Here is a 27830-nt window from a genome sequence, read left to right as displayed (position 1 = left end):
AGACAACCCACTCACAACCCGGAGGACGATGCACCGACGTGGATGTATTCGTTGAAGAAATTCAAGCACTCTGTCACGAAAGCGGTACCTGCGCTCGAGAACCTGGTATGTCTATCAACGTGACACTCGCTTGCCTGTCCGTCTCCTCAAGGAGTCCCTTCAGATTGGGGCCACCGGATTAGAGAGCGGGGCTAGCTCGACGCCACAATACGAGCAGCAGGTCAGTGATGTTCGATCCTTGCGCCTCTGCTGCGCTATGAATATAAGAATGCTCAATACAGCCTATAGACCGCCAACAACGCGGATGGTACGCATGAAGGCTTGGCGGCGGTCGACCATCAGGGCTATGCAGGCGTAACCGCTCCCGCCGGACAGGTTGGCTCATGCAGCTACCCGCTATACAGTCACTCATTGCATTGCGTTCGTAGGCTCCAGAAGCATTACAGTCCGTGGTTGAAGGGACGGAGGCGATACGAGTGGCGGTGTCGTCTCCACCACAGGTGATTATTAGTATCTCATAGACCCACACCAGTGTTGATGCGTGTTTAGCAGACTGCCTCCACGTCCTCAGCGCATCTGCAAACCGGCCGTATCCACAATTTCTGGAACTCGTTGGCGACATATGCGACTGGTGGCTTTCCCGCAGGTCACAACAATAACCCTGGCGCAGAATGGAGGGCGGAGCGCGAGATGGTCCACCGTGACGTCCCAACATCACACAGTGTTAGCCCTGAGGCCTCTTCGAGTCGCGGACCGCAAAGCTATCTGGTCCCGGGGCAGGATCGACTTGGCTTAGAAGGACATCACAGGACTAGGGAACCCTCTGACGTACTAATCAGCGTTGAGCCGGACTCATCCGTCCAGGACGATACCCGACATGCGGTGAGTTGCGTGATGGAACCGCGGCGCAATAGCTGATCCGTCCACTGTTTTAGCTCCCATCGAGCGTGGCTACCGCTTCTGAGGCGATGTCTCCATCGGCTGTACAGGCTTACACCGATGATATGCAGTCTGATACAGGGGTCGTGGATGTTGTAAGCGATTCCCGGGACTCGCGCTTCAAGTTCGGGCTGGCTGACTCAACTCATATCAGGCCTTCAACCAAGGCACCATCCCTACCAATCAAGTTGACTCTTCTATGTACTACGCCGACCTTTTCGAGGGCACACAAAGTATGTCTCAGTTTGGGCTCGATTTCGATCAGTTGGAACCAGTTAGTAGAGTCCTCCCTCCTGCACATCTCCTCGAGGCTCACAAGGCATGGCAGCCTGCAGCAGCGTCCAGCCAACTGACAGCAAATAGCCGCCAGGAAGTTGCAGCGAGCAACCTTGAAGGAAGTCAGGCGCTTCACGCCGCTCAAGTTCAGGTATATCTCATTATGACTGTTTCGCAGAAACACTCATCACACGATTTCGCTCAGACACAGCATCCCGGTGTCCCACCACCTCCGTCATTCGAAGTACACAGCTCGTTTATTGAAAGTGTGAAGGTAGTGCTCACACCCGCTTCGATTTAGCCACCTGAATCTGATGTCGACATGGAAGATGTAAGCCTCAGTCAACCAGTCATCGCAGTGTCATTGACATTTGCTTCGTCGTTAGCCCGCACTGCGTGACGTCCCTCCTAACTTGTCTCTGAGTCTGCCGTCTCAGCCGGCCGTCAAGAACTCCCATGAACAAGAACAGCTGCGAGTAAGTCACGTTCATGATATGCTTATCGGCCGGCTGAGATATGATGATAGGACTCCACGATTACGAGCCTCACGAACGTTGAACCGACATCCGTTCGACCGGATTTGGTTGAGACAAGCACAGAAGGTTACAGCAATCAAGACACCAGCGATGTGAGTCGAATAAATAACACCTCATCCTGTCGTGCTCATAACCTGGACCAGGTTCCTCAACCCTTTGCCATGGATGTATCGTCCGACAATGATGCCACTGCCACATCGACCGAGCATCCTCCGCCAGTGAATAGAGAGGAAATGCGTCAGAGACCCGCAGACGGATCTCTCGGTGACGGGTCACCCATCATGGGGCAATCTCGCCCTGATTCATCTGCCATGGACACGTCGTCCGACGACGACGCCGATTCCACATCGACCGAGCGTCCTCCGCCGGTGAATAGAGATGAGGGGCGGCAGAAAACCCCCGAAGAATCTGTTGGCGACGGGTCACCCATTTTGGAGCGCTCTCGCCAAGCCGAGAAGGGGAAGGAACGTGAGCTACCTGGAGCCCTTGAAACGAGCGTAAGTACGGTTGTGCACACTCCATAGTAATCTGCGTCTAATGGGACCTCAGTCGGGGTCGATGGTCCAGCAAGGTGGCGGTCACTCTACTGCGTCGCAGACGGTACGCACGTCTTCCGAGCCTTCTGACTACCGCTGGTTTAGCTGCGAACCTTTTGTAGGATTCCAAAGCAGCGCCACGCAAATTTCAAAGGTATCGCGACTCCGGAGGCACCCGACTGAGGACATCCAGTCCTGAGTCCAGGATACCCTTCGAGGACACCCGGCGAGCATATCGCACTGCTGTCCCAGTCGACACAAGCCAGTCACGTTCTCAGCCGGACACAGCACTACTGGGAGCGTCCCAGGCCCAGTCGCAGGGGACCCATCAGGCTGATCGCAAAGTCCGTTCGGCGAGCGCTGTACCAACGTCCGCTCATATATCTCAGGCTCGATCCAGTAACGTACGTGATGGTATCGTGATGACTAAATTGTTCTGATCTTTTCGCGCAGGGCATCGATGCTTCCTTTGGATATGCCGCTGCCGATTCGGCACCCATTACCCGGCAAGACATGGCTATCATGGAACAGAATCTGCGTGATCAATTCAATCTTCAGGTCTCCGAGCTTACGAACAGTTTGACGTCCTCGCTGCAGCTCTCGCTGGAGAGCACCCTTCGGTCTGTGTTTTCTCCGACACTGCCTGCACCTTCTGGACAGTCTTCTGCGCCCGCTGCTCGCCCATCCCCTGCTACCTCTAAACGCGAGAGCTCTCAAAAACCAGGGCCGAGCGTGCATGGCGAAGAAGGGTCGGTTGCTGACGATGAGGGGGACATGGAGGATGAATTTAAGCTACCTACGAGGCACCGCGAGAAGAAGAAGACAACTAAGGAGGAGAGGATTTTCAAGGTGAGTCGACGCGTCCTAGCCGATGACATACCTGTTCATGTTAGTTTTCAGCAATGTATCCGCTCGCACGCGCTCAAGCTGATGCAACGGAAGGACCACAAGGCGCCGTTCGTCAATATACCCTCCAAACACGGCATTCTTGCGTTCGATACAACCAGTGGTCGTGAATGTTGCACCGCTGCTACCTTTTCTTACGACATCAACACGTCACCCGGGACCGACTGGAACACTTCCGCAGCCAGGGTCTTCATAGCCGACTTCCAAGCTCACTATGCTCAGCTTGGTAAGTCGGACCAGGAAGTTAAGGAGGCGTGGATTAGCCATGCGGAGAGCCTCCATCGCCAGTTTCGCGCAAGATCTCGGGATGAAGCTGAAGTCCAATACGATGACATGTGCCACAGACGAGAGGAACGAAAGCGACAGGTAGAGATCCGTCATTCAATGTTCCTAGAGGGCGCGTCATTGACTTGTACACTCGATAGTTGTTCTCTCGTCGTCGTCACATCGCGGGCACGCTGATTTCTCCGAGGGCCGTAGAGCTCCTGGATGCGCTGGGAGTTCACGGTATGAGCAGCGACGAATCCGACCATGAGGCTGGCAGAGGAGAAGCCACTTACATCATCCCTGCAAAGCAGTGGCGCTCGCCGGAATTGCAGACCTGGCTGCGCACGCTCGATTCGCTTCATCTCTTCGTGCGCTACAGAGGTGGATTCAAGGCGTCGCAGGGCGGTTGGCCTCATTTCCGCGTTTCTAGTCGGAACGTGAGCTCGGCTCCTGCAGTCACAGGACTTCCGGTAAACTGCTATGCCCCATCCATTCTCAAGGAATACGACAGCTTCAAGATGAAGTGGCTCAGCCCTATTTCAAAGGTAATCGACCTCACGCATTCTGATCGCATCATGGAGTAAGTTTAACGCTTCAACTGTCTACACGCACTGACTGAAAGAGCTCAATCACTTCAGGACAGCAACCCGGTACGACCTCGCGCACAAAGCGCTAGTAACAGGACGTTTCGACCCCGACAGGCCTGGTTCAGGGAACGCGGAGAACTTCTCAGCGCAGCGTTAATAGGCCATGCTTGCACTTCGTCTGTTCGCGACGTATGACGTACCAGTACATGGGTTGCAATGTTAGTACTTTGTTGGTGTAATCGTTGTCAGTATGACCATCTCTATGAACCGGTTACAGATAAGGTCGCTGCCGCTGGACGGGCTCACCGTGTTCTACCCTCCCCAGGTCATGTCGATCTACGAGTACAACGCGCGCTTTCTCATGGGTGTATAGCGGCTCCGCTGCAGCATATATACAGCTCATCCATAGCTCGATCAATGGCACATTCTAGCCCATGCGTAGCTATGCGTGCGTTCTGATTCTGAGTGTGTGGTAGCGTGGCTTACTAAGCAGCACCCGCCCATAATGGCTCATCATCTCGACTGTTATCATACATACATAGTTCTACTCTAGTTGACAGCGCTGTGTCGCCCGAGGGTACTATCGGCACAAGGAGTGTTGCATGGGCCATCACCGTATACCTCCATCTCGTGCGTTGTGTGACCTAACAGTGGGTGATCACTGATCGGTCGAACACTAACTAACCCCTGATCTGCAGTAGAATCGCAGTTCACCGACGTTCATGGAGCAGCTCACGACAAACTTCGACTCGGGGAGACCTCAGGCGTCACGGACAAGCGCTACGGTTGAGGGGGAACTACGACATCTCTGCCAATGTAGCCTCTACGGGTGCAACAGTCAGGAGTCGAAGGATCCGCGGACCGGTGGCAGCATCTTCGGCCAGTGGGTCAGCTCGCGCGTCCTTCAATACCACAACACTATCAGCCAGCAATCCGACGCCATTCATGCAAGGGTCTCAGAGGGGCAATTCTCAGAGTCCCGGTACCTTTCACGGATCGTGTCCTATTCATACGAGACATCCACTCTATTGGGCGAACCCTCCACATCCTCGGGGCCTACCCCTTTGGCTGGCGATAACTCAGCCTTCGCTGTTCCAACGGAAATTCGCCCTGGCTCACCGGTTGAGCGCCAGGAAGTCATCGGTTCCTCTTCATCGCAGAGACCCACAGTCGCCTCGAACGCCTCTGAGTCCAAGGAACACCCTCTCGGGACAACCGTTACCGCATCGGAGGCGGATACGAGAGAGCTTGACATGTTCGCGAGGACACAGCACCATCTTGACGATCTCAACCGCATGGTCGCTACCATCAACCAAGCACGACTCGGGTTTTCTGCGACAGCCCCTCTTGTGTTCGTCAATCCGCCTGTTTCCGCCTCCCCTTCGTATACCTACCCCACCGATTGCCCTACACGTCCCAACTCTGGCACCCTCATGCTATCGCCTTCTTCGCCCTTCAATTCCGCACTCTTGACACATGAAGCGAAGATGTATAACTATCTTGATCTGATTGACCGATACTCTACGCCGGGTAACGACGTCGTGGAGCACATCCGCGAACGGATTCGGCATATGATCCTGGGAGAGATTCGCCGTGTATGCGATATCAAGGGCCGCGAGTGGGATGCCCAGAGACACACTCCATTTCAGGCGCCCCGAGACGAATTCAAGTATAATGGAGTCCAATGCACGTATTACGATTGCGGTGAGTTCGCGTGCTCATGCCTGTGTCGTCGGCCACTCAACACCCCTCTGATAGATCGGTATCACCGGAAACCGCTCCCGGGGCTCGATCCAGCTCTTGCCACTGCATGCTACATGGTCCTTACTCTCTCTTTGCTCTGCGGCGTATCTCGCACCCACTGCAATTGGGTCTTAGAGATTCTCCGCTTCATCATCAATTACTTGCGACCGCGGCTAGGCCACGACCAACAGATTCCGTCCGATCTGCGGACATTGTTACGCCATTTCGACCTGGATCCCGAGGTTGCACCTTACATCTGCTGTCCTGAATGCTACGCCTTATACAAGGACGACGGCGAGTGCCCGGAACGTTGTACATACAAGGCATTCGACACTTCCCCTACCTGCGATACCGAGTTGTTCGAGACCCGGACACTCAAGGGGGGGAAACACGTCATGGCGGTGCGCAGGTACCTTCATCAGGATTTCAAGGCATGGCATGCACGCCTGTTGGCACGGAAGGACATCGAGCTTGCATTGGACAAGTATACGGCGGAATCACGAGCCACAATGCGGGATCCAGACAGGAGAGTGCACGACATCATGGAGAGCAAGCTCGTGCAGGAGTTCGTCGGTCCAGACGGTCGTCGCTTTCTCGATGGACCCGACGAAGAGCTGAGGCTTGTCTGGGGCTTTGCCTTTGACAGTTTCGATCCTCACCATATGAAGCCTGGGCGCAGAAGTATCTCTTCGACAGCCATCTATCTCATCCTCATGAACCTTCCCCCTGATTTGCGCTTTCTCGAGGAGAACATGTTTCTCATCGGTGTCATTCCTGGCCCCGGAAAGCCTTCTACGGACGAGATCAACCACTTCGCACGCCTCATCGTTGACGATATGCTCGTATTCTGGTCCCCTGGCGTCTACTTCTCGAGGACCGCACTGCACCCAGCGGGACGCTTCGCTCTGGGCATACTGATCCCAATGATCTGTGACCTCCCTGCCGCACGCCAAATCTCTGGCTTTGGAAGTCACTCGGCGACCCACCTTTGCTCTGTCTGCCTACTCGAGAAGGACAATATCGAACAGATCGACAAGTCGCAATGGAAGTATCGCGATCTGGACGATCATTGACGCAGTGCTGCAGTATGGCTGACCCTGAAGACAAAACACGCGCAGAAGGATCACATTCGGCAGGGCGGCGTGCGCTGGACTGAGTTCTTGCGCCTCCCTTACTGGAACCCAAGCCGTTTCACGGTGATAGAGCCGATGCACGCACATTTCCTCCGCAATCTGTCGCATCAGATATCGGACGCCTGGTGTATGGACGCATCACTTCCATCGGGTGACGGGGAGCTCTGCGCGAAAGTCGTCGTTCCGCCCTGCTCCGTGCGCGATAATACGCCAGCCTGGGAAGCCAAGAGACGAATGGTCGAGACCGCATCGCTATCTGACCTTGAGAAGGAGGGCCACGCAGTTCTATGGCATCTATGCCTAGATTTACATCTACGACGCGCGGGATCGACGCGTATGTTAGCAAAACGCCTAGTCGCGCAGGTAGGTTCCCATGTGTACTTCTCTGTGAGCCTCACTGATACATTGCCAACCTAACAGAGGGACAATCGCGAACCAGTAAACCCTCAATCGGCTCTGTCGGCTACAGACGCTGAGGATAAGGCCGTTCCATACTACAGCGGTGTTGGCTCCGAGTCCGGGCATTCGGACAACTCGGGAACCACAGCGGAGTATAGCACAGAGGGGTCCCGCGCATCCTACGAGGCCAGTCGCGCCGACACACCGTCGTCGACGACGAGTGGCACTGCCGACCGATTTGCAAGTGCGCCACCCTCCGGAATACCCTCCTCAGTCTCGGCACGTCCCTCTCACAGCGATGTCTGGTCGCCCGCTCCGAGCTCCGCCGCTTCGACGGATACAAATGAATCTGCTGTGACGGCGACTGGTTCTCAACAGTCTACGCAATCACGGGCGCGGAAACCTTGGACGGAGGATGACATCACCAAAGCAGAGAGAGCACTTAAGAAGGGTAATAAAGCTCCTGGATCGACCGGCCTTGCAACTTTGCAGGAACTGTGTCGGCGCAACGGAATACCTTTTGCAGGGACGAAGAAAGTTCTATGGGGGAAGTTGCAGGTATAGTCTCACTCCCAGTGGCAATCCTGCGATTGACCAACCGCTGATGCAGGAAATCATACGGCCCGAAGGATCTACGAGCAACGGTGACCCACGCGGTTCGGCTGTTCTAGGGTTAGATGTCCTGCGTGACGTCTGGAGTGACATGGACCGTACAATGCTGCCTTCAAGTGTGTCGCCGGCACCACGAAATGTTGCGCAGAGCCCAGGAAAGCTGAAGGCCGATGAGTGGCGCTCACTGGGTTTGATCCACCTCGTCATAACACTCATACGTCTGTGGGGCTTCAGAAATGACCGTAAAGCAGACATGCTACATAACTTCATGAACCTTGTTGCCACGATTCAGATATCCTGTCTTCGCTCGATCACTCCGGAGCACATCAGAGCATACGACTTCTACCACACCGAGTATCTCAAGGGCTTCCTCGTCCTATATCCGGAGGTACCTCTCAATCCGAGCAACCACCTCGCTCAACACTACGCGGAGAACCTTAGCGACATGGGTCCTTCTCATGCAACACGAGCATTCGCAACGGAAAGGTTCAACCACAGCCTGCAAGAAGTTCCCACCAATATGAAATCAGGTATGTGGCATGCTATATGTCGCAGAGACTGACAATCTGAAGCACCTCCTAGGCGAGCTGGAGATGTCAATGATGTACTACGCTAATCGGGCAGCAAACGTGCGACCACTGCTCTCGAACGGCAGTCTCCCTGAAGAGCTATCCGGTCTACAGCAGGCGTACGATAAAGCTTTCCGAGCGCAGGCACGAGGTACGAGGCTGAACGACATATTGGGCCTCGGTGCCTCTGCGCAAGTGCAAGTAAAGGAATTCTCATCGCGATCTTTGTTCGGGAGCGTTGAAGAGGAGCATATCATCAGTGGATACATAGGAAGGCGATCCTTCTTGGGTAACAGTGTATCTTTTCGACGCATTAGTTTGCAGCGCTGATCACGTCAACAGGCATCAGTTCGTGTTCCGTGATGCGAAAGGCTGGCTATGACTATCGGCCGTCCTTTAGAAGCCATCGCGATTCAAACATTCTGCTTCGTTCTACGCAGAATGAGGCCGATATCACGGATCCGTCCTTTCCTCCGGTGGAGGAGCTAGGTATCTATCCAGCGCAGATAGTCCGCATACTGTGGGAGAAGGAGCCTATTCCTGACCCACGCAAGGATTTGCTCAGACAGCCTCGGGTATTCCTGGTTGTTCGCCGACATCGACCTCTCTCGGACGAAGCTCGCACAAGCGACCCATATCGAGCTTTTGGATTTATGTTGGCCGGGTGCCTCTTCTCTAAAGACTACGGTGAATTGGAGATCATCAGTGCTAGTGACGTCGTTTGCCCTTTCGCATATACAGAGTTTCGGGCTCAGGATAACCGTGAAACCAACGAAGTCCATGTCTTCCCTTTAATCAAGGTAAGCCGTTCAGAAGGACTTAGGGCTGCCATGCAACTGACACGACTCGGATATCATCGCTCGTAGGATATACATTCGACCCAAGCTCAGGGCCGGAGCTCGGAGGAAGATGATTTGGTTGACATCGCTCGACCTGATTCGTCGTCATGACCATGTATAATCGCCTCACTACACTTTTGGCCGGTATTAGGAAGGACGTTCTCTCAACTCTCCGTGTCGAGTAGTCGCAGCTATCGTCAGATCTTGACCGAGACGATATTATATTATTTTCGACCTCCTCTGTGGATGTTTGACGACCGCGGCGCTTTGCGCGCTTATCGCTCGTGTTGCCTTCCTCCCTCATGCGCACACGTCCTCCTCCATACCTCCAATTGCACACCACCACTGTCCCTCGTCTCTTCATTAACACGAGGCCCAAGATCCTCTAACACACTGGACAATGTTCCGAAACTTTAATCTGCTAAGATGCAGGACAGAGATGAGGCTACAAGGTGAGGATGAGCTTGAAACTGTTCAGTTGTATCCTAACGGCCTAAGGACTATCGTCAGCTGTTCATACTGGTCTGCAGAATCTACGTCGCATGCTTATCCCCAGGAGCGCACTAACATTGGCCGCGCGGCGCGCCTGCGTGAGTAGTGCAGATCCGGGGCGTCCAAGCCGACTGCTCCAGAACAATGTCTACGACAATACCTCGCCTATCACCCCGTCTCAACCGGCGGTCGCTACTCTTCGCTGCCTCGGCTCTGTTGCACGGTGGACTAACAGTGTTAGTAACGACCCGAGTGCCCCGCCGCCGCCTGCAACCTCAGGACTGCCGCTACGACCTGGTCGCCGCGCAAGTCCTGAGCACGCCGCATCAACTGTGCCCACAATCAGCCGTGGACACCACCTTAGGAACCGGAATGCAGGCGACAACACCAGCACGGACCCTGAGCTGCTCAAGCCGCGCAGCTGTATCTTCGCCATCGACGAGGAGGATGACTTCTTGACGGCGACAGCGCTCACTAGGTGCAACATCGCTACCCGTAGGACTACGAGGAGTACTAGGAGGCGAAGTGCCGTGTCTTCGGCTCAGGTGAGTACATCTGTGCTCAATCTCGACGCGCGTGCCGCGTGCGTGTCGACTTGTATCCGTATCCGAATCAGCCTCGTTCATCTGTGTCGACGACATGTGTGAGTTCTCCTCCACCTCTTTCGATCTGCGAAATTTGACCCCCGTGCACCTCTCCAGCTTCCGGTGTCAGCATACGTCAAAATCGGCATGTTCGTCCATGTCGAACGAGGTCGCTTGGGCGGCGACTTGACCGAATCGATAGCGATTGTGCGTCGGACTCGTAGCGCGGTGTTCGTTGTCCTGCGCGCGTACTTGCTCGAGGTAAGCCATTACAACCGAGCCATGAAGTGCTGCTGATGCGATCCGTGCTCAGTGACATACACAAGACAAAGGCTAGTAAGGTGAGTGTCGCCGTTGTATGATCCGACAACACATTGTCGGCTTAGTGGGGCAGACGATCGTCCTGCAAGGCATTGGAAGAGTGGTCCAGAGATACGATGAGGCTGGCGGCAGATGTGAGCAGCGATTGGGTTTCAAGCCGAGTCGCGGACGGTCAGGGTGCATGATGATGTCGTACGGGTGAGTCGCACAAGAATGAATCGCACAAGAAAGCGGCTAACCTTCACCCTGAGTACCTGTTCCTGCCAATGGCCCTTGCACGCTCTCAAAATCTGTCGCTAACCACAATGAGATTCGGAGTGCCAGATAGAATCTCGCGTCCAATCGCGAGTGCGTGCAAGCGACGCGATCAACGCCGAATGCTTTGCGCCTTGGCCTACACATCAAGGTAAAGGGTATTCCGACATGTTTGTGCCGTCTATTCGAGCCTGATGGGTCTTGACTCCATGTCTTAGGTCTCACACCGCTGGAAAGCAGCAGCCGTGCTGCGACATCCTCACCGACCACATTGCGTCTGTCTCCGTGAACACGTCCCACCGGCCTGGTGCCATCTACGAGGAGCCTAAGTACACTACTCCAGCTGTTTCTTGATCCTCCTCACGTCCTTGTAACGACTCCGAACCTCTCAAACTGCGGACGACATGTCGAAAGGGTGGTTTAACCTTGATACCGTCGGCGGCACCATCCCGGAGACGCAGTTCTTCGAGGGCGACTCCGCGTTCCACTTCCTGGGGCTCTCGAGGACACAATTATGAATCGCTTTCCGACTCGCAGCCGTCGCTTTCCGACTCGCAGCCGTCGCTTTCCGACTCGCAGCCGTCATACCACGACTCGCAGCCGTCGTGCCACGACTCGGGGGAGTCGGTTCCCGACTCGGAGGACTCGGTTCCCGACTCGGAGGAATCGGTTCCCGACTCGGGGGAATCGGTTTTGAACATTGCTCATGTTCGCCGTCCGAACATAGCCAGACAATACATAGTGTTTTGTCCCCGAACATGATTTATTTTCTATTTATTTTCGCAGACCGTAAATAGCAAACGCTCGGACACCGAACATAGTCTTTGTTCGGACCCCGCACATGCGTAGAGATCAGCCACCGTACATTGTCCGAACATTGGGAATGTGCGGTCTTTGTTCTGTGTCGGCACATGACCTATGGACGGTCTCGTCACAACGTGCGAACAGTGTTCTAACACGAGGTACGCTAGACCTTTGTTTGGTCTCCGAACATCGCGGCGAAAACGTGACGTATGTTACGCCGCCGCACATACCATCTTTGGCCTCCGTTGTACGCATTCCGAACATGGCCATATCATTTTGCTTTGTCATCCTATGTTCGGACCCCGCAATTTAGGGTGAGATGATATACACGCCCTGCCTATGTTCGGTCAATGTTCAATTTTCCCACAACCCGTTTTGTCCGCAGTGAGGGTCGCGACGTGGCACGCAACAGACGCGTCGCGTCACACCGGTAACGCCGCGTGACACACGCCGCCGCAATTCGAGATGCGCCACAACCGCGGCTCAAGCCTCATGCTGTCAATACTGCCTACTGGCAAAAATGGATGATTTCAATAGTGTACATAGAATATGGGCGACCATAACGGTATTAACGTGAATGGAGATTGCTGCTACGTTACAAGGCGTCGTCCACGAAAACACCGTCATGTTGCTTTTGTTGCAGCAATTCCATCCCGTAGTCGTCACTCTCCACGACACGCGCGACATTGATTTCTACGGGATGCGCAGGCGATTGTTTCGCGGGCAGGCGTGGTTCAACCGGCGCCATCCCGGGGCGTGACGGATAGTCATTCCCCGCCCAGCCCATACCCACGCGGACGTTGATGAGCATATTCGCTATTCCAGCGACAGGACACCATACGTCTACTGCAGTGAAATTGAGGTTCGACTTGGCAAGATACACCGCGACGAAGAAAATATTCCAGGCTCTGTGCATGCATGAGTTTCTACCGCGTGGGCAGAGAAGGTCCACCGAAGAACGTACGTATATATGCCCGCGCTTTCAACGACAATAACAAGCGCTTTCTGTGGATCGTAGTAAATATCACTGCGGTGTGACGATGCACAAGAGAAGCTCCTACTGTCAGACCATTTCCGCCAAAGCGTAGCACCCTTGCCCGAGAGCGTAGAATGCGGAATGAGATCATTGCTGTGTAGAGGTGTCATATGACCACTTGTCCTCACGGGGGTTGAGAGAAAAATGAGGAACTTACTCGTGCAGTATAGGTTGGTACTAGTCGAGGGCCAAGTCAGCGACACAATATGATATCAAAGTGCGTGTTGCGTACCACAAGCTACAGAGACAATCCGAGACAATCCAGCGACCGGTGGTTGAGGCATACACATTTTCACCGACTGGATATACGGCAAAGTGGTAAACAACCCCAATGCCGGATACTGCTCATCCCGGGGCATCCAGTGAGTGATCCTAGATGCAGATAGACAGAACACTTAAGGGCCTACCCAATACCGCAGTCAACGTCAGGAGTGGGAAGGCAAGTACTCGCAGGTTCCGGTTCCATATGATGTACATACGATATATCTGGTGGCAAGTTTCAGGGTCTGTCTTCGAGTGAAAGAGCTATGCACGCACAATCATAGCGTCCGATACGATCATGACCGTGACCCAACATCCCAGTTTTGCCGCCTCCGTTGGTTGCCGGAGATCGGCGTAGAAGTAGACTGGATCTTTGCCACCGTCGTAATTAAGAAAGGCATCAAAGGTCCGCAGAACAACGCATATCCATTGCTGTCCAAATAATGAGCATATTCAAGGCTACTTCGTGGGTATGAAGACGCACTCCAGTAACACCTAGAAACAGGACGAACCCCGCTGTGAGGAGGGGCGATCTCCGAACGGTGCCATTACCAGGTGGTTTATGTTGATATTGTAACATGAGATAGGTGGATAGGACAAAGAGGACGAAGAAAACGCCATAAGCCATGCTTCCTATGCACGCAGTCGCCAGGTTGACACCGATCAAGGAGAGTTCGGCCATCCTAGAGGTTCAATCCAGAGGATGGGGGCTGGACTCGATGGTTCAACGCCGCTGAGCTAATACCCTTATATCCGACCCCGAGTGCGTCGTCATGCAGCCCACTGTTGGGGCAAAATCTCATTGGCCACCCAAGACTTTGGTCCGTCCATACAGCATTTGCACATCCCTGAAGGCGTGACTATGTCGTCCTTGTTTCACGACTCGCATCGGAGAGGTGCGCCAGTACGTCGCTAAGCCAAAAAGATACGGTCAAACCACATTGATGAACAAATGATCGCACAAAGACTCACAGCGCCCTTCGCGGATGAAAGTGCTGCCTCGGAGAAGTTGAGATGTGTCCGGGACATGATAAGTATGTAACGTAGAACTCCGGGCGCCATAAGGCGAGTGGAATGTCTGGACTCTGGAATCTGACGAAAAGCAATGTCATTATTATGGCGATTCGGAGTGACAGCAGTAGTACCTTCCACTATGTTGAGTGGACAAACAAGCTCTCACCAGTGATTCAGCCCACGTCAGTACCCAACGTCGCATGCGGCATAGTCACTGCGGGCCAGTACAACAAACTCCGGGATCCGAGTCGTCGGGGTTTCCATGTCATATCCGACGCCGGCGAGTCACTGACTGGGAGTACTCCCTCCGAAAAGCCCAGTTTGATTCGTATCAGAAGATGCGTAGTTATTGCACCTTACCGAGTTCTTCCCAAATTCTTTGAATTCGAATTCTGATAAACGAAGACGGAGTGCAGGAACAATGCATGCAGGAATGCCACAATGCCAGCCTGAGGATGGATGGAGCGGCTCATCCAACGACGGGAATGCTTAGTCAGCTTCCACGATCGGGCCCAGATCGGGCCCGCCGGGCTCAGCAAGAGGATGTATGGCGTGGCTGAATGGATCACCCTCCTCCTCCTCCTCCTCCTCCTTCCCAATCCGCATTACATCGCTAACAAGTATTGAGACTCTGGCACTAGTACTGGCAATTTTGCTCCTCAATAGAAAGTGTGTTTCAGGAGGTGGACGTGAACTACACGTGGTGGAGTATGCGCCGTGAGTGATCTATTACTTCTGTGGTCTAAGTAGAATCCCAGAGCAGTGGGTCCGGCGGCCCGTGCCTTCGCGATTGAATTTGCGAAAGTATGCTTCTCTGTGAAGAGGACCACATTGGCACCATCTTCTGGGATCTGTCCGTTCATGATCTTGATGCAGACCGTATGGAAGTACTACGGACGTCTTCTGTCGCATCTCAAGGGGCGGTGTTGTTCCTCCTTAGAAACAGTATCAACTTTCAGAGTTTGGGGCACCGAGACAATTCGTATCACTCCAATGGCAACAGGGGCTTAAGAAACTCGGGTGTTGGAACTGTTCAGGTGCGTAGCACCAGTGAAACAATTCAAGCGATGGCAAATGAAATTAACGTTTGCAGCCGACCCTGTCACTACATACCTTATAAGATTTGGCACCACTCATGCCCGAATGCATCGCTATAGTAAGACGCGGCTATGTTCATGTCGACCGTGGAACTGTCTCATCACATCATGGCCTTCTATCTGGCGCGCTTGGTCGAGTTAGACATCCACATCTAACGTAGGACGCGCATACTCATGGCAGGACACAGCGGGGAGCATTCAGATCGAAGAACGTCTTATCATGCCCGTCAGCATCCGTCATGTCCGGAGGTGTATCTCTCCGCTCTCAGTGAAACTCTCCGTGCGGTAGCTCTTATCGGCAACCGCCTCAACTGACTATACGGACAGTATGACCTCTGTTCTAGACTCATCATCGACTCGCATATAAAGGCCCGTCAACAAGACTGTAGGCAGCTACGCTGCTAGCCTGCTACTTTCTGTCATGGAGGCGAAGTTAGCTACGGTGCACGACTTGGCTGACAAGTGCTTTGACTTCGTAATAATTGGTACGCATTTATTGATCATGCCTATCTGATCGAAGCCCCCTGTTGACTCCTCATCGCTTTCTAGGCGGAGGGGTAGGTGGATTTTCCCTCCAAAACACATAAATTAATGTTATGCAAGACCTCCGGGCTCTGTATAGCGAACCGTCTCAGCGAGGACGCTCATGTGTCTGTTGCTGTCCTCGAATCCGGGAGAGCGCATCTCGACGACCCAATAATCTGTCCGTATCTCACGCCATGCGGGCTGTGCGAGGGTTCAACCCACTCATTTTACCTCTACAGATCATCCAACAGGATGGCTGCAACAGGCGATGAATCCAGAATACGATTGGGCATTCCCTCAATCCCCGCAAAGCACTTGCGACACGAGCAGGTTTTTCTGGAATCGGTGGGCCGCCGAATACCTCCGCATCTATCACTCAGGCTCATGTTGAGCGGCCTATTCACACAGTGGTAAGGGGTTGGGTGGGAGCTCCTCGATGAATCTCCTTCTATGGACCAGACCTCAGCGAGAGGATATGGATGGTCTCTAAATTTGTGGCATTATCTGATTCGATGCTTACGACGGACTCAGCAATCGAGAAGCTCGGCAACCCTGGTTGGAATTGGGAGAACTTCTACAAATACTCGAAGAAATCAGAAAGGTCAATCCAACTCTTCCCAACGGTGTCTTGATTGACACTGTTTACACATAGCTTCTTCGTACCTGAGAGAGTCAGCGTAGGCGACTATCGCGACCTGTACAAGTCAGACACGTTCGGTCATGAAGGCGAGATGTTGTCGAATCACGAGAAATGATGTAGCTCATCTCATATCATTGCGTATTTAGGACCTGTCAAGCTCTCATTCACTCAGACTAGCTCGGGAATCGAACGCCCTGTTCAACAGGTAGGCTGTAGCGAGCGTTCTGCCTTTGAACTTAGCCTTAACACATGACATGATCGCGATAGAGTCTCAAGTTACTCGGGGTCGAAACTATCGATGATTCTGTATGTTCAAAGCCAGCTCATTGAAAGTGAGGGCTGACATATTCATTGCATTCACAGATGAGTGGCGAGGTATTTCTTGAACCGGCGGCAATCTACACTGACGAGTTCTGACCTCTCGCTGCAGACCGTGGGTACGTTCAAAGTAGCTTCAGACCTGGACCCGGCTACCGGGAAACGATGCTCCGCTGCAACGGTAAGTACACATTACATTCGATGTAGCATTTACTGACGAAGATGACAAGGCATATCTACTCCCAGTGATTGACCGTCCCAATCTGAAGGTTCTAACCGAGGCACACGTCACGAAGCTCGTGACAGAGACGTCGAAAGGCGAAGTCGTCACCACTGCGGTCGAGTTCGAACATGGTGGGACTTTGCACAAAGTCCTTGTCGGAAAAGAGGTCATACTCTGTGCAGGGTAAGCCGCATTCGTCTGAAACGTATGCTATCTCATCGCGATGCAGGACTATCCAATCCCCGCAAATCCTGGAGCTCAGTGGAATAGGGGACAGAAATATACTAGAACCTTTGAACATTGAAGTGCAGAAGCACTTGCCAAGCGTTGGCCGAAACCTCCAAGATCACATAGTCTCGACGGGCCTCGTACTGGGTGAGTTGATGAATGAGTGGGTTAGTTTCTTTTCTGACAGAAGCATACTAGCGATGCGCGACGAAGTGGATCTTATCACAAGCGAGTCGATGACCGACGAGAAGCTCACCAGTCGCCTACGTGAGACAGAGTGCGCCATGTTTCCCGCTGTTCGAGGTGTTTGCTGATAATTACTAGGCCCGACGCTGATCCAACTTCGTTGTGCCTCTCAGGCTGCACTTTCTTGCCGCTGCAAGCATTTTCGGATCGCGCAGAGAGTACTATTGCTCAGCTGAAGGCGAAGGTAGCCCGAGAAGACGAGCACTATGCGCCCGGTCTGAGAGAACAGTACGAATTGCTATCCGAGCTCCTTGCGAACCCGCGCTATCCGGCGATGGAACTCTTCGTCTTCCCTTTCGACGCCGTCCCTCCAGTAGAACTCGACGGCGATGTACGCTCGAGCATCACTTGTACGTCGCTGTCCCTCATACGCACGACTGATCTGAACACGGACATTACAGATTCGTCACAAAAGCCTTTCCCTGTGCTGATGCCGTCGATCCTGCACCCCTTGTCTCGGGGAACTATCGTACGTTGCTATTGCACCGCACGTTGCGCTTAGTGAATATCCGTTTGTCAGCACATTTGCTCGTCCGACCCGAAACGTGCTCCAAACATCGACCCGCGGTATTTTGAGGAAGAGGCCGACATGGATGTCCTGCTTGATGCGTTCAAGTTTACACGCAAGATGAGCCAAATGGCGCCGTTCCAAGTCATAGCGGGGGCGGAGCTTGCCCCAGGCCCCAAAGCGCAGACCGATGAGGAGATTCGCGGTACGTCTCTTTTCCCTGCGCGACTTCATCACAATAACGGACTGTCGTCATGCTGCAGCACATATCGAGAAGAACTTACACACAACGTGGCGTAAGCAACGTGTTTCGCGAGCAACATTGCCGACGTGTACTCACCCTGGCTACACCCAGATTCCTGCGGAACGTGCTCCATGTTGCCTGAGGACAAGGGCGGTGTCGTCGACAGCAAGCTGAAGGTGATCGCAACCTTGTCTTGGCTTAGTATGCATCTGATGAGCGGGTCGTAGGTATACGGGACGTCCAACATCAGGATTGTCGACCTATCCATTCTCCCTCTGATTGTCTCCGTGCATACTCAGAGTGCGTACTTCCGTCTCCGATCGTTGACCGACTCTGTTCACTAACGGCCTCTGAAGCTGTAGCCTATGGTATAGCGGAGATGGGTAAGTAGGCTGTGAACGTGCTTCAAACCGATTTGACTGACCCCCACGGTGCTTCAGCGGCCGACATCATCAAGGAACAGAACTCTGCAAACGCATGAATCACATCTGCGCGCCATGGGCTACCAAACAGTTGGGATTCTTATGTATCGTAGAATCGTGGCCGTAGTCCGAGTTGGTGGAAATGTACTTAGCTTCAATGTCATATCGTGCACGCATTTGTTCCGATATGTCATTGGGTAAAATTGGTCGACGTCGTCCCAAATCGTACGTCTGCATCGAACCACATTTCACCAAGCAGAGCCAAGTCAGTATCATGTTCCAGACAACAGGGCCCAGCCCATATCAACCACCGTGTAAGACATGAGCTAGCTGGTCATCTTGATCAACAAACGCGAGGTTCCCCACTAAGGTGGACCCCAAGGGGCGCCGGTGATGTACACGCCTGAGGATGTTCATACGACTGAGTTACTGCCACATGTAGTCCACACAGGCAAAGAAATACAGACACACAACTGAAAGAACACGACCCGGATGAAATTCGTCCGCGCCGTACAAAAACAACACCAGAGTCCGAGTCTGTTTGTTTGTTTGTTTGTTTGTTCCATTTAGTGTCGCTGAGGGCGACGCCCTATGTAGACATAAAACACGATATTCTATCCTACGGTGGCCTTCTCATCTGCCTCTTTTCGCTGCGCATGTCCGTCAGCCGCGTTGGCGTCAGGAGTGATGTATAGTAGTAGCATGGATGGGGTAATGAAATGAAATGCGAGGAGATGGAGAGATATGACACCCCCGTCCGCGTCCGTCAGCCTCCCTGTCTCGGTCGTGTCTTCGCCTTGTTCGTAGTCTTCGTCGTCTCCTTTCCCTTATCCTCTTTCAATGACAGGTCCCCGTACGTCGCGGAGAACCGTCCCGTCTCGTGTATGTAGCGGAAGAGCGCCTTGGTCAGTGTTGGCGCGCTGAGTATGCTTCGTATCGACTTCGCCGCTGGTCCGACGTCGCGTTCAAGTCGCGCTCTCGCCCGCGCGTGGCCCCGGCATTCCAGGAGGTAGTGGTACACCGTTTCCTTCACTCCTGAGTCGCACCTTTGGCATATCGGTGAGTCGACCTGCCGTATTCTGTGGAGGTGTCGCTGGAGAGGGGCATGCTCCGTGCGTAGCTGGATCAGAATGCTCGCGTGTCGTCGCGGGAGACGTTCGGCCAGTTTGCGGTACGCATTTGAGGGCATGCCGCTGTCGATCCTGTCCATCTTCTCTGCTCGTGGTGAGTTCCTCCACTCCTCCTTTGCCTTCTGTTTGATTGTATCGTGCAGGCATTGTCGCAGCTTTGATACACTGACCGGGAGCTTCTCTCGCAGCCAACCCGGGAGGTCCTCAACCGGGCTGCTGTCTCCCCTTGCCGCCTTCTTCGCCTCTTCATCTGCCCTTTCGTTCCCCTCAATTCCACGGTGGCCGGGTACCCAGCGCATCGTGAAGTCGATCCCTGGGTGCCGCTGTTTCAGCTTGTCGATCGCGCGCAAGAGTCGATCGACTAGGTAGTGCGCTGGGTGAGGTTTCCTGTTCTGACTGGCCCGAAGGCTCGCAGTGTTGTCTGCCGCGTTCGACGCGGCTCTGCATTGAATCTCACGGTGTAGCAAGGCCACTCCGAGGATCAGCCCGACTAGCTCTCCCTCGTACACGGTGTGTTCCGTTGTAGGTCCGAGGTGGTAGCGCAGGACCTTGGATTCGGCTCGTCCTGGGACGTATAAGACAGCGGCCGCGCCTACACCCTGGTCGACATCTGAGCCATCCGTGTAGACCCTCATACCATTCCTGCTCGCCCACATCTTCTCCTCTTCTTCTGCCGCATCCTTGTTGTTCGCTATTGAGACCCGGAAGTCCGGTTGCCAGCTGGGTGGCAGTCGCACGGCTGCTATCTTCTCTACCCTCTCGGGATGCAGGTCGTAGGCAGCCATGATCTTGTGCAACGGGCTCTTGTGCTTCTGGGCCCCACGCGCCGCCCTCTTGACGTGTTTGTGTAGCGGGTGCGTGTCGGGCAAGGAGCACAATCTAGATGCCTCTCGCATTATCAGCTTATCCACAAGTAAATGGAAGGGGGGGATGTTGAGGTGCGCTTCTAGCGAGTCTGTCGGCGCAGATTTCATAGCTCCAGTCATCATGCGACACGCTTGGCGGTGGACACGCTCGAGCTTGCGGATAACTCCCACTGATCCGTAAGTTCGCGTGTGTCCTTCTATCCGCCGTTGCGGTGTGATCCACACGCTGGCTGCATATAGCATTCCAGGGAGGAGCATCTGCTCGTACAGCGAGCGGATGTATCTCATGGGTAGTCCAAACTTAGGCCTTGCCAGTCGACCAAACTGGAGAAGCCACGTTGTGCCCTTCTTCAGAGCATACATCAGGAAAAACACCTCTGCTGAATTAGCAAGAACATCATGTTATTCCTCGGTATTGGTAGTATTAACGACTATTCTCTCTGTTCTCGTAAAACCAAACATTCCCTGGTCCCGGTGGGTTCAAATATGAATACTCCGTAATACATGTAATTACGAAGCATTTGCTTGACATACCTATGTAATGAGCAATCTGTTCTACAGTATACCATGAACATTCACAGTAGTCTAGCATCTTATTTCCATTCACACCAAATACTGAAGAGAATATTACGTGTATTGCACTGCACTCAAATATACTACTACACAAGGGCCTAACGAGCATCACACTACACAGATCCAGTGTCCAATAGTATGAGAACGAAGGTAGTCAACGGAGAGAACAATCACAACGAGACAAGAAAATGATAATAAGCGATAGCAACAGGACAGAGTACATTGTCCTCAACAACGCTATAGAACCTACCCACACTAGCCAGAGCGGCAAGACAGGCAGCCTGTAGGACAAGGCGGAAGAGGCGGTTGACAGAAGAGAGCGCAGATATCTAGACACAACAACCTTAACAAGTTTTGCGGACTAGAATGCAACTGGTAAGGTTGAGACTAAAGAGGGCGAAAGGTAGGGACGGGATAACGGCGGGATCACGACCATTGATTCTTGAGCATACGTACCTAGCCGTCAACACGACGATCCCTCGCATGAAACCAGGAACGTACTCGCCCCGCACGGATCCGAGTCTTGACGAGGTTCTGGCCCTTCTGCAAACTCACCGCCGCCGCACTTGGCTGCGCTCGGCGATGGATTGCAGGAAAGTTGACTGTGTGGCGATTGGTCAGGAGCTCGGTCCATGCTAACCGAAGATTGCCTTGCTCACCTTTCCAGGGCCGTTCTCTCCCAGTAGACCGCGCGGTTGCCCATAGTTCAGCGAGACTTCCGCGCCCTCACCCGAGAGCGTGTATGAGTTAATCTTGATGTCCCAGCCCTTGGGATCGGACACCAACACGCCCGCCGCACTCCTGCAAGTCAGAAAATCGCCCGAGCACCGTACCATACGCGATCCTCCGCCATCCGTTCAATCCACATCGAACACGCACCTGTCCGTGGCGAGCTGAAGCTTCGCCATACTCGTGAGGTCCTCATGGCTGCCCGCGCGTTCACGGGGGCGATACAGGCGCATGGGACGTGTTCGAAGGTCGAGATGAGCAGCGGCCGGATCACGCGCGTGGTGGGGTTCGGTAGGTGACAGCGAGCCCAGGCGTGTGCGCAGTACAGGGGAGGGAAATGTGGAATGAGGGGAGCCGCGGAGCGTGCAAATGGCGAGTAGGACGGTGTAGATGCGGGCGAGTCAGCGCGAATGGGCGGAGATGAAGGCATGGACTGGAAGGAGAGATTGTAGTGACCTGTAGAGTTATGCCAGTGTTGGTGGCGGTGATGATGAGCATGGCAATGTTGAGGACGCCGCGCCAGCTAAGGGTCAACCACCGACGCAGCGCTCGCCATAGGTCGGGTCAAAGAGAAAGTTGTCGTCGTCGAGCCCAGGGTGCTTGTTGACGTCGAGTTCGTACGCGTAGGGGATGAGGTCGCAGTGGGAGCTGGGGAGGCGGCGGGGTACGTGCTGTCGTAGGAGACGGAGAGTGAGGCAGTAAGTAGGAGGGAGAGTTGGGAGCGCCTGACGTGGCGGTGGCATCGTGGCACGTGCTCCCCGTCGAGAGACCTGGGCGTTTACGACTTGGCGACTCAGAGCTAAGTACTTACCGTCGTCTCGTCCTCAACATCTCTCTGAGCCCGGCTCACTGGCATCAAAGGTGAGTAGTGTCTTTCCTCAAGGATGTTGACGAAGAGCTATAGGTAGGACCGGTGCTCATGTGTACTGAAGATCTCGTGATGAACGTCACGCCCCTCGCCCACCTGCGAGCAGGCTCGCTGACACGAACGCATACCCACCCGCCCTCTCCTCTCGACCGCCCAGCTGTGCGTTCGCACACCCGGCGCGCTCGCATGCACGCACGCGGCACGCCTGCCCGCCTCCTGGTCGCGTCTCAAAGGCGAGCAAAGTCGCACCCAAGGGATCGAGCTGCCCGCGCAGGCAACACGCACGGCAACCACAAATGGGCGCGGCAAATGCTCAGCACGCAAGCACGGCCCGGCCGGCGAGTGGACAATATGCTTGTAAGGTCGGGAATGGCACGGACGGGTGGAAGCGAGGCCGAGAGCGCACAGGCAGGTGAGTAGACAGACGAGTAGATAGGTGAGTCGACTGGCGGGCAACTGGTCAACCTGCCTGCACAGGCGACACACACGGCAACCAGCAGCGGGCAGGACAAATGCCCCACACACAACAATGACCGACGAGCGGATGCCACGCGCGCAGCACAGGCGGCACGCACCCAGGATACACACCGCGACCAGCAGCGGGCAGGGCCTACCCGCCCACTCATCTAGTATCTACCCACTTGCTCCTCGCGCTTGCGATTGCCTGCACGTATGCTCACGCCCTGCTTGCCCGCGCGATTGCGCGCGTCCTCGCACGCTCACCTGTCGTCCGCCGCCCTCCTCGCCCGCTTGGCTCGTCACCAATCCCCGGGCCGCATCCGCGCCAGCCTGCGAGACCCGCGGATGACCCGTACCCGCCGGGCGGGTACCTGACCCTCGCGAGTACGGGTACGGCAAGCCTCCAGTACTTTGGATGAGCAAGAACGTCCTCAATCATTGTACTATCATATGTTACCTAAATCACTAGGTACAAAGCCCGCATAGCTTCGACGTTGTATTAGTACCACTATGTCTGTTTGTCAGAATATAATGTTCATTTTTGTTCTGCATGTGAACCTGGCACCTGACGCAGTGAATGACGTCAATGACGCGAACATTACTTGGTATACAGAAACGGTTCATATCATACATAAGAATTCGCACTAGTATTGATAATGTCACGAATGGCTGTCGTAATGCATAGTAATCACAAGTATTTGCAGTAATACTGTGAATGTTGCAGTGTTGATGCTAATTCCGAGGGGGAGATTTTCCTGATGTACTCGGCATGACGTTTGAACCCGAGTTTGCGGTCCACCCACACACCAAGAAACTTCGCTTCCTTGGAGGGGTGGACAACTCCGTCTGTGAGTACAAGAGATGGCCCTAGGTCGTCTCGACTCAGTGAGGGGTCTGCATTAATCAAGTTGAGCTTCGAGATCTCGAAGCGTGAGTTCCGTGTGCGCGACCACTCCTTCGCGCCACCTCGCCTCTCCATGTACTTCCTGAGGGCACCCGTAGTTGCCTTCAGGTCGTTCCCGACCGCCACCGTCGCAACATCGTCAATAAATCCTAGTGCCATCTCTCTGTTCTCCTCTCGCGCACATTCGAGTAAGACCATATTGTAGATCTTGTATAGGAGTACGGAGAGGGGGCATCCCTGGTCAATCCCACTAAGGATAACAAAGAGCTCTGAGACGAAGTCGTCAAATGACAACCTCGTCTTGCGTCCCTGCAGTTTCCGCCGTAGCCAGTTGACAAACTCCTCTGGGATCCCAATACGCCTCATCTCGTGGAAGAGGCGTTCCGGAATCGCACTCGGGAAAGCTGCCTCAACATCCAAGAACAGAACGGACGCCACTTTCTTGGCTCGCCATGCATCAGCCACCGTTTTCGTGAGCATATGGAGTGAATCGGTTGTCGTGCGGCCTGCCCTGCCCCTGTAGTGGTGCTTTGGGAACAGGCCATGCTTCTCCATCTCGTATTCCACTGCCTCAGCCATGCACGAGGACAAGATCTTCCCCATGCAGCTCATGAGCGCAATGGGCCTGTACGACTTCGCAAGCGAGTAGTCGCTGCGCCCCGGCTTTCGCAAAACAACCGTTGTGGACACCTTCCACTCCTCTGGGTAGTACCGCAGATCGAAGGTTGCACGGAACAGACAGCCGAGAAATGGGACTAATATGCTGGCGCACCGCTTATATACCTCGTTAGGTATCCCATCCGGACCTGGCGCCTTGAATTCCTTGAGCCGTGAGCACGCCTCCTCGATCTGATGGTTCGAGACCGGGGTAAAGTCGAAGGCAGGGCGGGGATACTGCTCGTTGTCTGGATCAGGGAGCTCGAGGTCGGGCGGGGGTTGAGGAAAGAACGTCTCGTACAGGACTCGACTCTTGGCGTCGTTGTCCCGTTCGAGTTCTGTGCTGCCCGGGCGACGTATGGGTGGCACCCTGCTTTTACTTCCATCAGACGATCCTGCACGTATGAACTTCCCAACAGTCCAGATGGACTTAGCGTCTGCATCCTCCAGCCATGCCTCCCAGTGAGCTCGCTTGGCTGCGCGGATCTGGTCACCATACCGGTTCCGCAGGCGACGGTACTCCGCATGGATTGGGTGGTCGGGGAACTCGCGCAGCTTGAATGCTCGGCGGCCGAGACGTCCGACCTCCTTCCGTGCATTGTTGAGTTCCTTCGAGTACCACCGTTTGGCAAACGGCGGGGGCTTGGTCTCCGGGACTTTCTCCTCGATCGTCTCCTTGAGCGCTGTCATGATCGTGGTCAGCATCTCGTCAAAACCAGCTGTCGAGGTGAGGCTCTTATGCGGGTCAGGAGCATCCTCCAGGCGGATGGCGAGCTCGGTACGGAACTCGTTCCATTCCACCTTTCGAAAGTTCCGAAACTTGCGTGTCTTTGCCTTTGGTACATCGAGCAGGAGCGTCGTGCAGATGGGGAAGTGATCCGTGCAGGGCGGTCTCAGGTCAGGGGCTGTGTCACAAGCGACTAGGCAATCGACTAGGCCCTCTGTTGCGAAGACGTTGTCTGGACGAGTCAGGTTTTTAGTGTTGGAGGCTTCCAATGTGGGCGTGCCAGCTGGCAGGAGCATATGCATATCGAAGGCACTCAGCATGTTAATCAGACGGTCCGCCTTGTCCAGGGCTTGGTCCGTAAACAGATGCTTGTTCCGTTCGTCATCCCACAGGGGGTGGTGGCGGTTGAAGTCCCCGAGCCAGAGGACCTGACGCTCAGGGACCCCGTCGTCATCTCGCAGTACCCGACGTGTCTCGCGGGACAGGACTGCTTGGGCCAGATCACTGTCCTGCGGGTTGTACACGTTGTAGAGGTACAGCGAGGTCTCTGCTGTCCTTATCGACACCGCCGTTATGTCGGGAGAGGGTATCGGGACAGCTGTCCAATTATTAGTAGATATCCGTTTATTGATTAGGAGAATTGAGCGGGACGTAGCCTCGCTATCCTTGTGTCCGGTAGGGTAGATCGCAATCCAGTTGGCAGAGGCCCGGGTATTCTTCAAGAAGTCGATGTGCGGCTCCTGTAGTGCCACAATATCGAAGTCGGAGACGCTGTGGAGGAGAGCTGACTGGGCGGTGTTCGACTTGTTCGCATTCAGCTGGCATATCCTGAGCTCCGTACCCTCACCAGTCATAGGAGGGTACAGGGCGTTGACTACTCGAGGAGGCGCGGGAGGCTGGGCGAGTTGGCGGTGCCGACGAGGTAAAACCACCTTCCCCGGTCAGGGTTGACTGGCGTCTCCCAGCCGGGTCTCGGAAGTTGGTGGTCTGTGGGCGCGAGCGGTCAGTAGCGAGAGGGGCCGCATTTGCCCCGCGCACAGGAGCTCGTCCCCTCATCCCCTGGGACGGCTCCGTGGAGCGGTGCGGTGGCGCATCACGTGGTCGATGTTCGCGGTCACGACGAGCTCCTTCTCGTACTGCTCTCGACGCCTCCTCAAAGGAGGTGCCAAGGTTGGCTGCCCGCGATGGGTGCATACCCGCCGGGGCATCATGTCTGAACGGGGAGGTGTGCGCGAATTCTGGAGGAGGGCGTGGTCGTTCCCACGAGCCCTGGAAATCATCAGACGTGTCTTCCTCTACCAGGAGCTCCCACGTCGAGGGGTCTCCTGGGATAGGGAAGTACTTGTACTTCTCGAGCGGGTCTCTGCTCTGGAGGCGTCTGTTTAGTCTGATGAACGTCGGGCATTCGCGTTCCCACGACGCGTGGCCGTGCTCATTGCAGTTGACACAGAAGCGCTCGGGTCCCTCTGGGACGTAACAGGCCTGGGTCTTGTGTTCCTTGGAACCGCAAGTCCCGCAGGTGTCCTCGCCTTTGCAGGCTGCCGCGAGGTGAGCCGGCTCGAAGTGCTGGCACTTCAGGCAGCGTCGGACCTCCCTCTTGCGGCGGTCTGGTTTGATCCTACGACCCATGTACAGCATCCCGTCGCGGATGGCTGCATTAGCAGCCTCATCCGTGCGGAATTGAATCAGTAGGAACGCAGTCCTTTGGTTAGGCTTTCGCTTGTCCAGAGGTTTGATCCAGTGAGCGACCATTACCGCGCGATCAGTCCAACCATTCTCTCGTTCCAGCGCGCGGTATTCTTTCTCGCATGGCGTGAACATCACGGGGACGTTGGGGAAGGTAAGCTTCCACGGGCGTACCCGTATCTGCGCCTCAGCCCCGAACGAGCGCACGAACGCATCCATGTTCGCTTGCTCCATGAGCCATTTCATCGTCTCGACTGAGTTCACCTCGTAGAGCAGCCCACCGTGGTGCTGCTTCCTCACGGAAAGAAAGCTCGCATCCGCGGGCTGCCCCACCGTGTCGTCCGCTATCAGTTCCATGGTCTGGTTCGCTTTCGCGACGAGAACCTCTTCGGTCAGGTCGATCTCCTCCCGAGACTTCCACTTCTTCACGTCAATCATAACCTGGCGGGCGTGATTCGCTTGGCGCGTCAAGGTCGACGCGTGCGAGATAGGCAGCTGGTGGTGGACGACCGCTGCATAAGAGGGTCGTCCCCCAACCTCAACTACAGTGGGGCCATTCGCCGCACCGAAGGCTGCCCCGCCCTGTTCGACTGCCTTGGGCAGTGTATCCACCATCTCCTGCGTCTTACGCAGTGTCTCCTCCATAGACTTTCGGACCTCCCCCACTGCCT

General features: G+C 54.6%; 7 protein-coding genes across 7 annotated transcripts; 2 read left to right on the top strand and 5 right to left on the bottom strand.

The window, feature by feature from the left end:
- Window positions 1-3217: 3217 nt before the first annotated feature.
- On the top strand, window positions 3218-4044 carry C8Q71DRAFT_701912 (uncharacterized protein; the record flags this gene model as incomplete). Its single annotated transcript, XM_047920214.1, has 2 exons — window positions 3218-3559; window positions 3619-4044. The coding sequence occupies 2 exons, from the start codon at window positions 3218-3220 to the stop codon at window positions 4042-4044; spliced, it is 768 nt and encodes a 255-aa protein (XP_047782404.1).
- An 8247-nt stretch (window positions 4045-12291) lies between these two features.
- On the bottom strand, window positions 12292-13866 carry C8Q71DRAFT_431702 (uncharacterized protein). Its single transcript, XM_047918507.1, has 6 exons — window positions 13580-13866; window positions 13372-13527; window positions 13242-13320; window positions 13067-13175; window positions 12763-13011; window positions 12292-12706 (listed from the first exon to the last, which is right to left on the bottom strand). Exons 1-6 carry the CDS (start codon window positions 13775-13777, stop codon window positions 12394-12396), a joined length of 1104 nt encoding a protein of 367 aa, XP_047782403.1. The 5' UTR covers window positions 13778-13866; the 3' UTR covers window positions 12292-12393.
- Window positions 13867-13874: 8 nt separating this feature from the next.
- Window positions 13875-14549, bottom strand: C8Q71DRAFT_431732 (uncharacterized protein). Its single transcript, XM_047918508.1, has 4 exons — window positions 14470-14549; window positions 14292-14414; window positions 14068-14187; window positions 13875-14007 (listed from the first exon to the last, which is right to left on the bottom strand). The coding sequence occupies exons 2-4, from the start codon at window positions 14376-14378 to the stop codon at window positions 13972-13974; spliced, it is 243 nt and encodes an 80-aa protein (XP_047782402.1). The 5' UTR covers window positions 14379-14414; window positions 14470-14549; the 3' UTR covers window positions 13875-13971.
- Window positions 14550-15357: 808 nt separating this feature from the next.
- C8Q71DRAFT_431629 (GMC oxidoreductase) lies at window positions 15358-18806 on the top strand. Its single transcript, XM_047918506.1, has 23 exons — window positions 15358-15432; window positions 15534-15691; window positions 15756-15763; window positions 15810-15909; window positions 15971-16076; window positions 16140-16213; window positions 16263-16332; window positions 16384-16457; window positions 16518-16576; window positions 16639-16677; window positions 16735-16746; window positions 16802-16870; window positions 16920-17095; window positions 17142-17287; window positions 17339-17417; window positions 17465-17736; window positions 17788-17855; window positions 17907-18099; window positions 18158-18190; window positions 18250-18314; window positions 18366-18438; window positions 18495-18521; window positions 18579-18806. The coding sequence occupies exons 2-23, from the start codon at window positions 15628-15630 to the stop codon at window positions 18617-18619; spliced, it is 1848 nt and encodes a 615-aa protein (XP_047782401.1). The 5' UTR covers window positions 15358-15432; window positions 15534-15627; the 3' UTR covers window positions 18620-18806.
- A 2874-nt stretch (window positions 18807-21680) lies between these two features.
- C8Q71DRAFT_854781 (uncharacterized protein) lies at window positions 21681-22601 on the bottom strand (the record flags this gene model as incomplete). Its single annotated transcript, XM_047927106.1, has 4 exons — window positions 21681-21731; window positions 21789-21930; window positions 21963-22314; window positions 22397-22601. The coding sequence occupies 4 exons, from the start codon at window positions 22599-22601 to the stop codon at window positions 21681-21683; spliced, it is 750 nt and encodes a 249-aa protein (XP_047782400.1).
- Window positions 22602-23873: 1272 nt separating this feature from the next.
- C8Q71DRAFT_721368 (uncharacterized protein) lies at window positions 23874-24248 on the bottom strand (the record flags this gene model as incomplete). The annotated part of the gene is made up of 1 exon (XM_047921440.1): window positions 23874-24248. One exon carries the CDS (start codon window positions 24246-24248, stop codon window positions 23874-23876), a length of 375 nt encoding a protein of 124 aa, XP_047782399.1.
- Window positions 24249-26781: 2533 nt separating this feature from the next.
- On the bottom strand, window positions 26782-27462 carry C8Q71DRAFT_688255 (uncharacterized protein; the record flags this gene model as incomplete). The annotated part of the gene is made up of 1 exon (XM_047919830.1): window positions 26782-27462. A coding segment is annotated over one exon (681 nt), but the record flags the coding sequence as incomplete, so codon positions are not given.
- Between the last annotated feature and the right edge of the window lie 368 nt (window positions 27463-27830).

The sequence above is a fragment of the Rhodofomes roseus genome (genome assembly GCF_022264815.1).
Source record: "Rhodofomes roseus strain CIRM-BRFM 1785 chromosome Unknown C8Q71scaffold_4, whole genome shotgun sequence".
NCBI classification, from domain to species: domain Eukaryota; kingdom Fungi; phylum Basidiomycota; class Agaricomycetes; order Polyporales; family Fomitopsidaceae; genus Rhodofomes; species Rhodofomes roseus.
The sequence above is the reverse complement of the archived record's forward strand: the minus strand, read 5'-3'. Positions and strand labels throughout refer to the sequence as shown.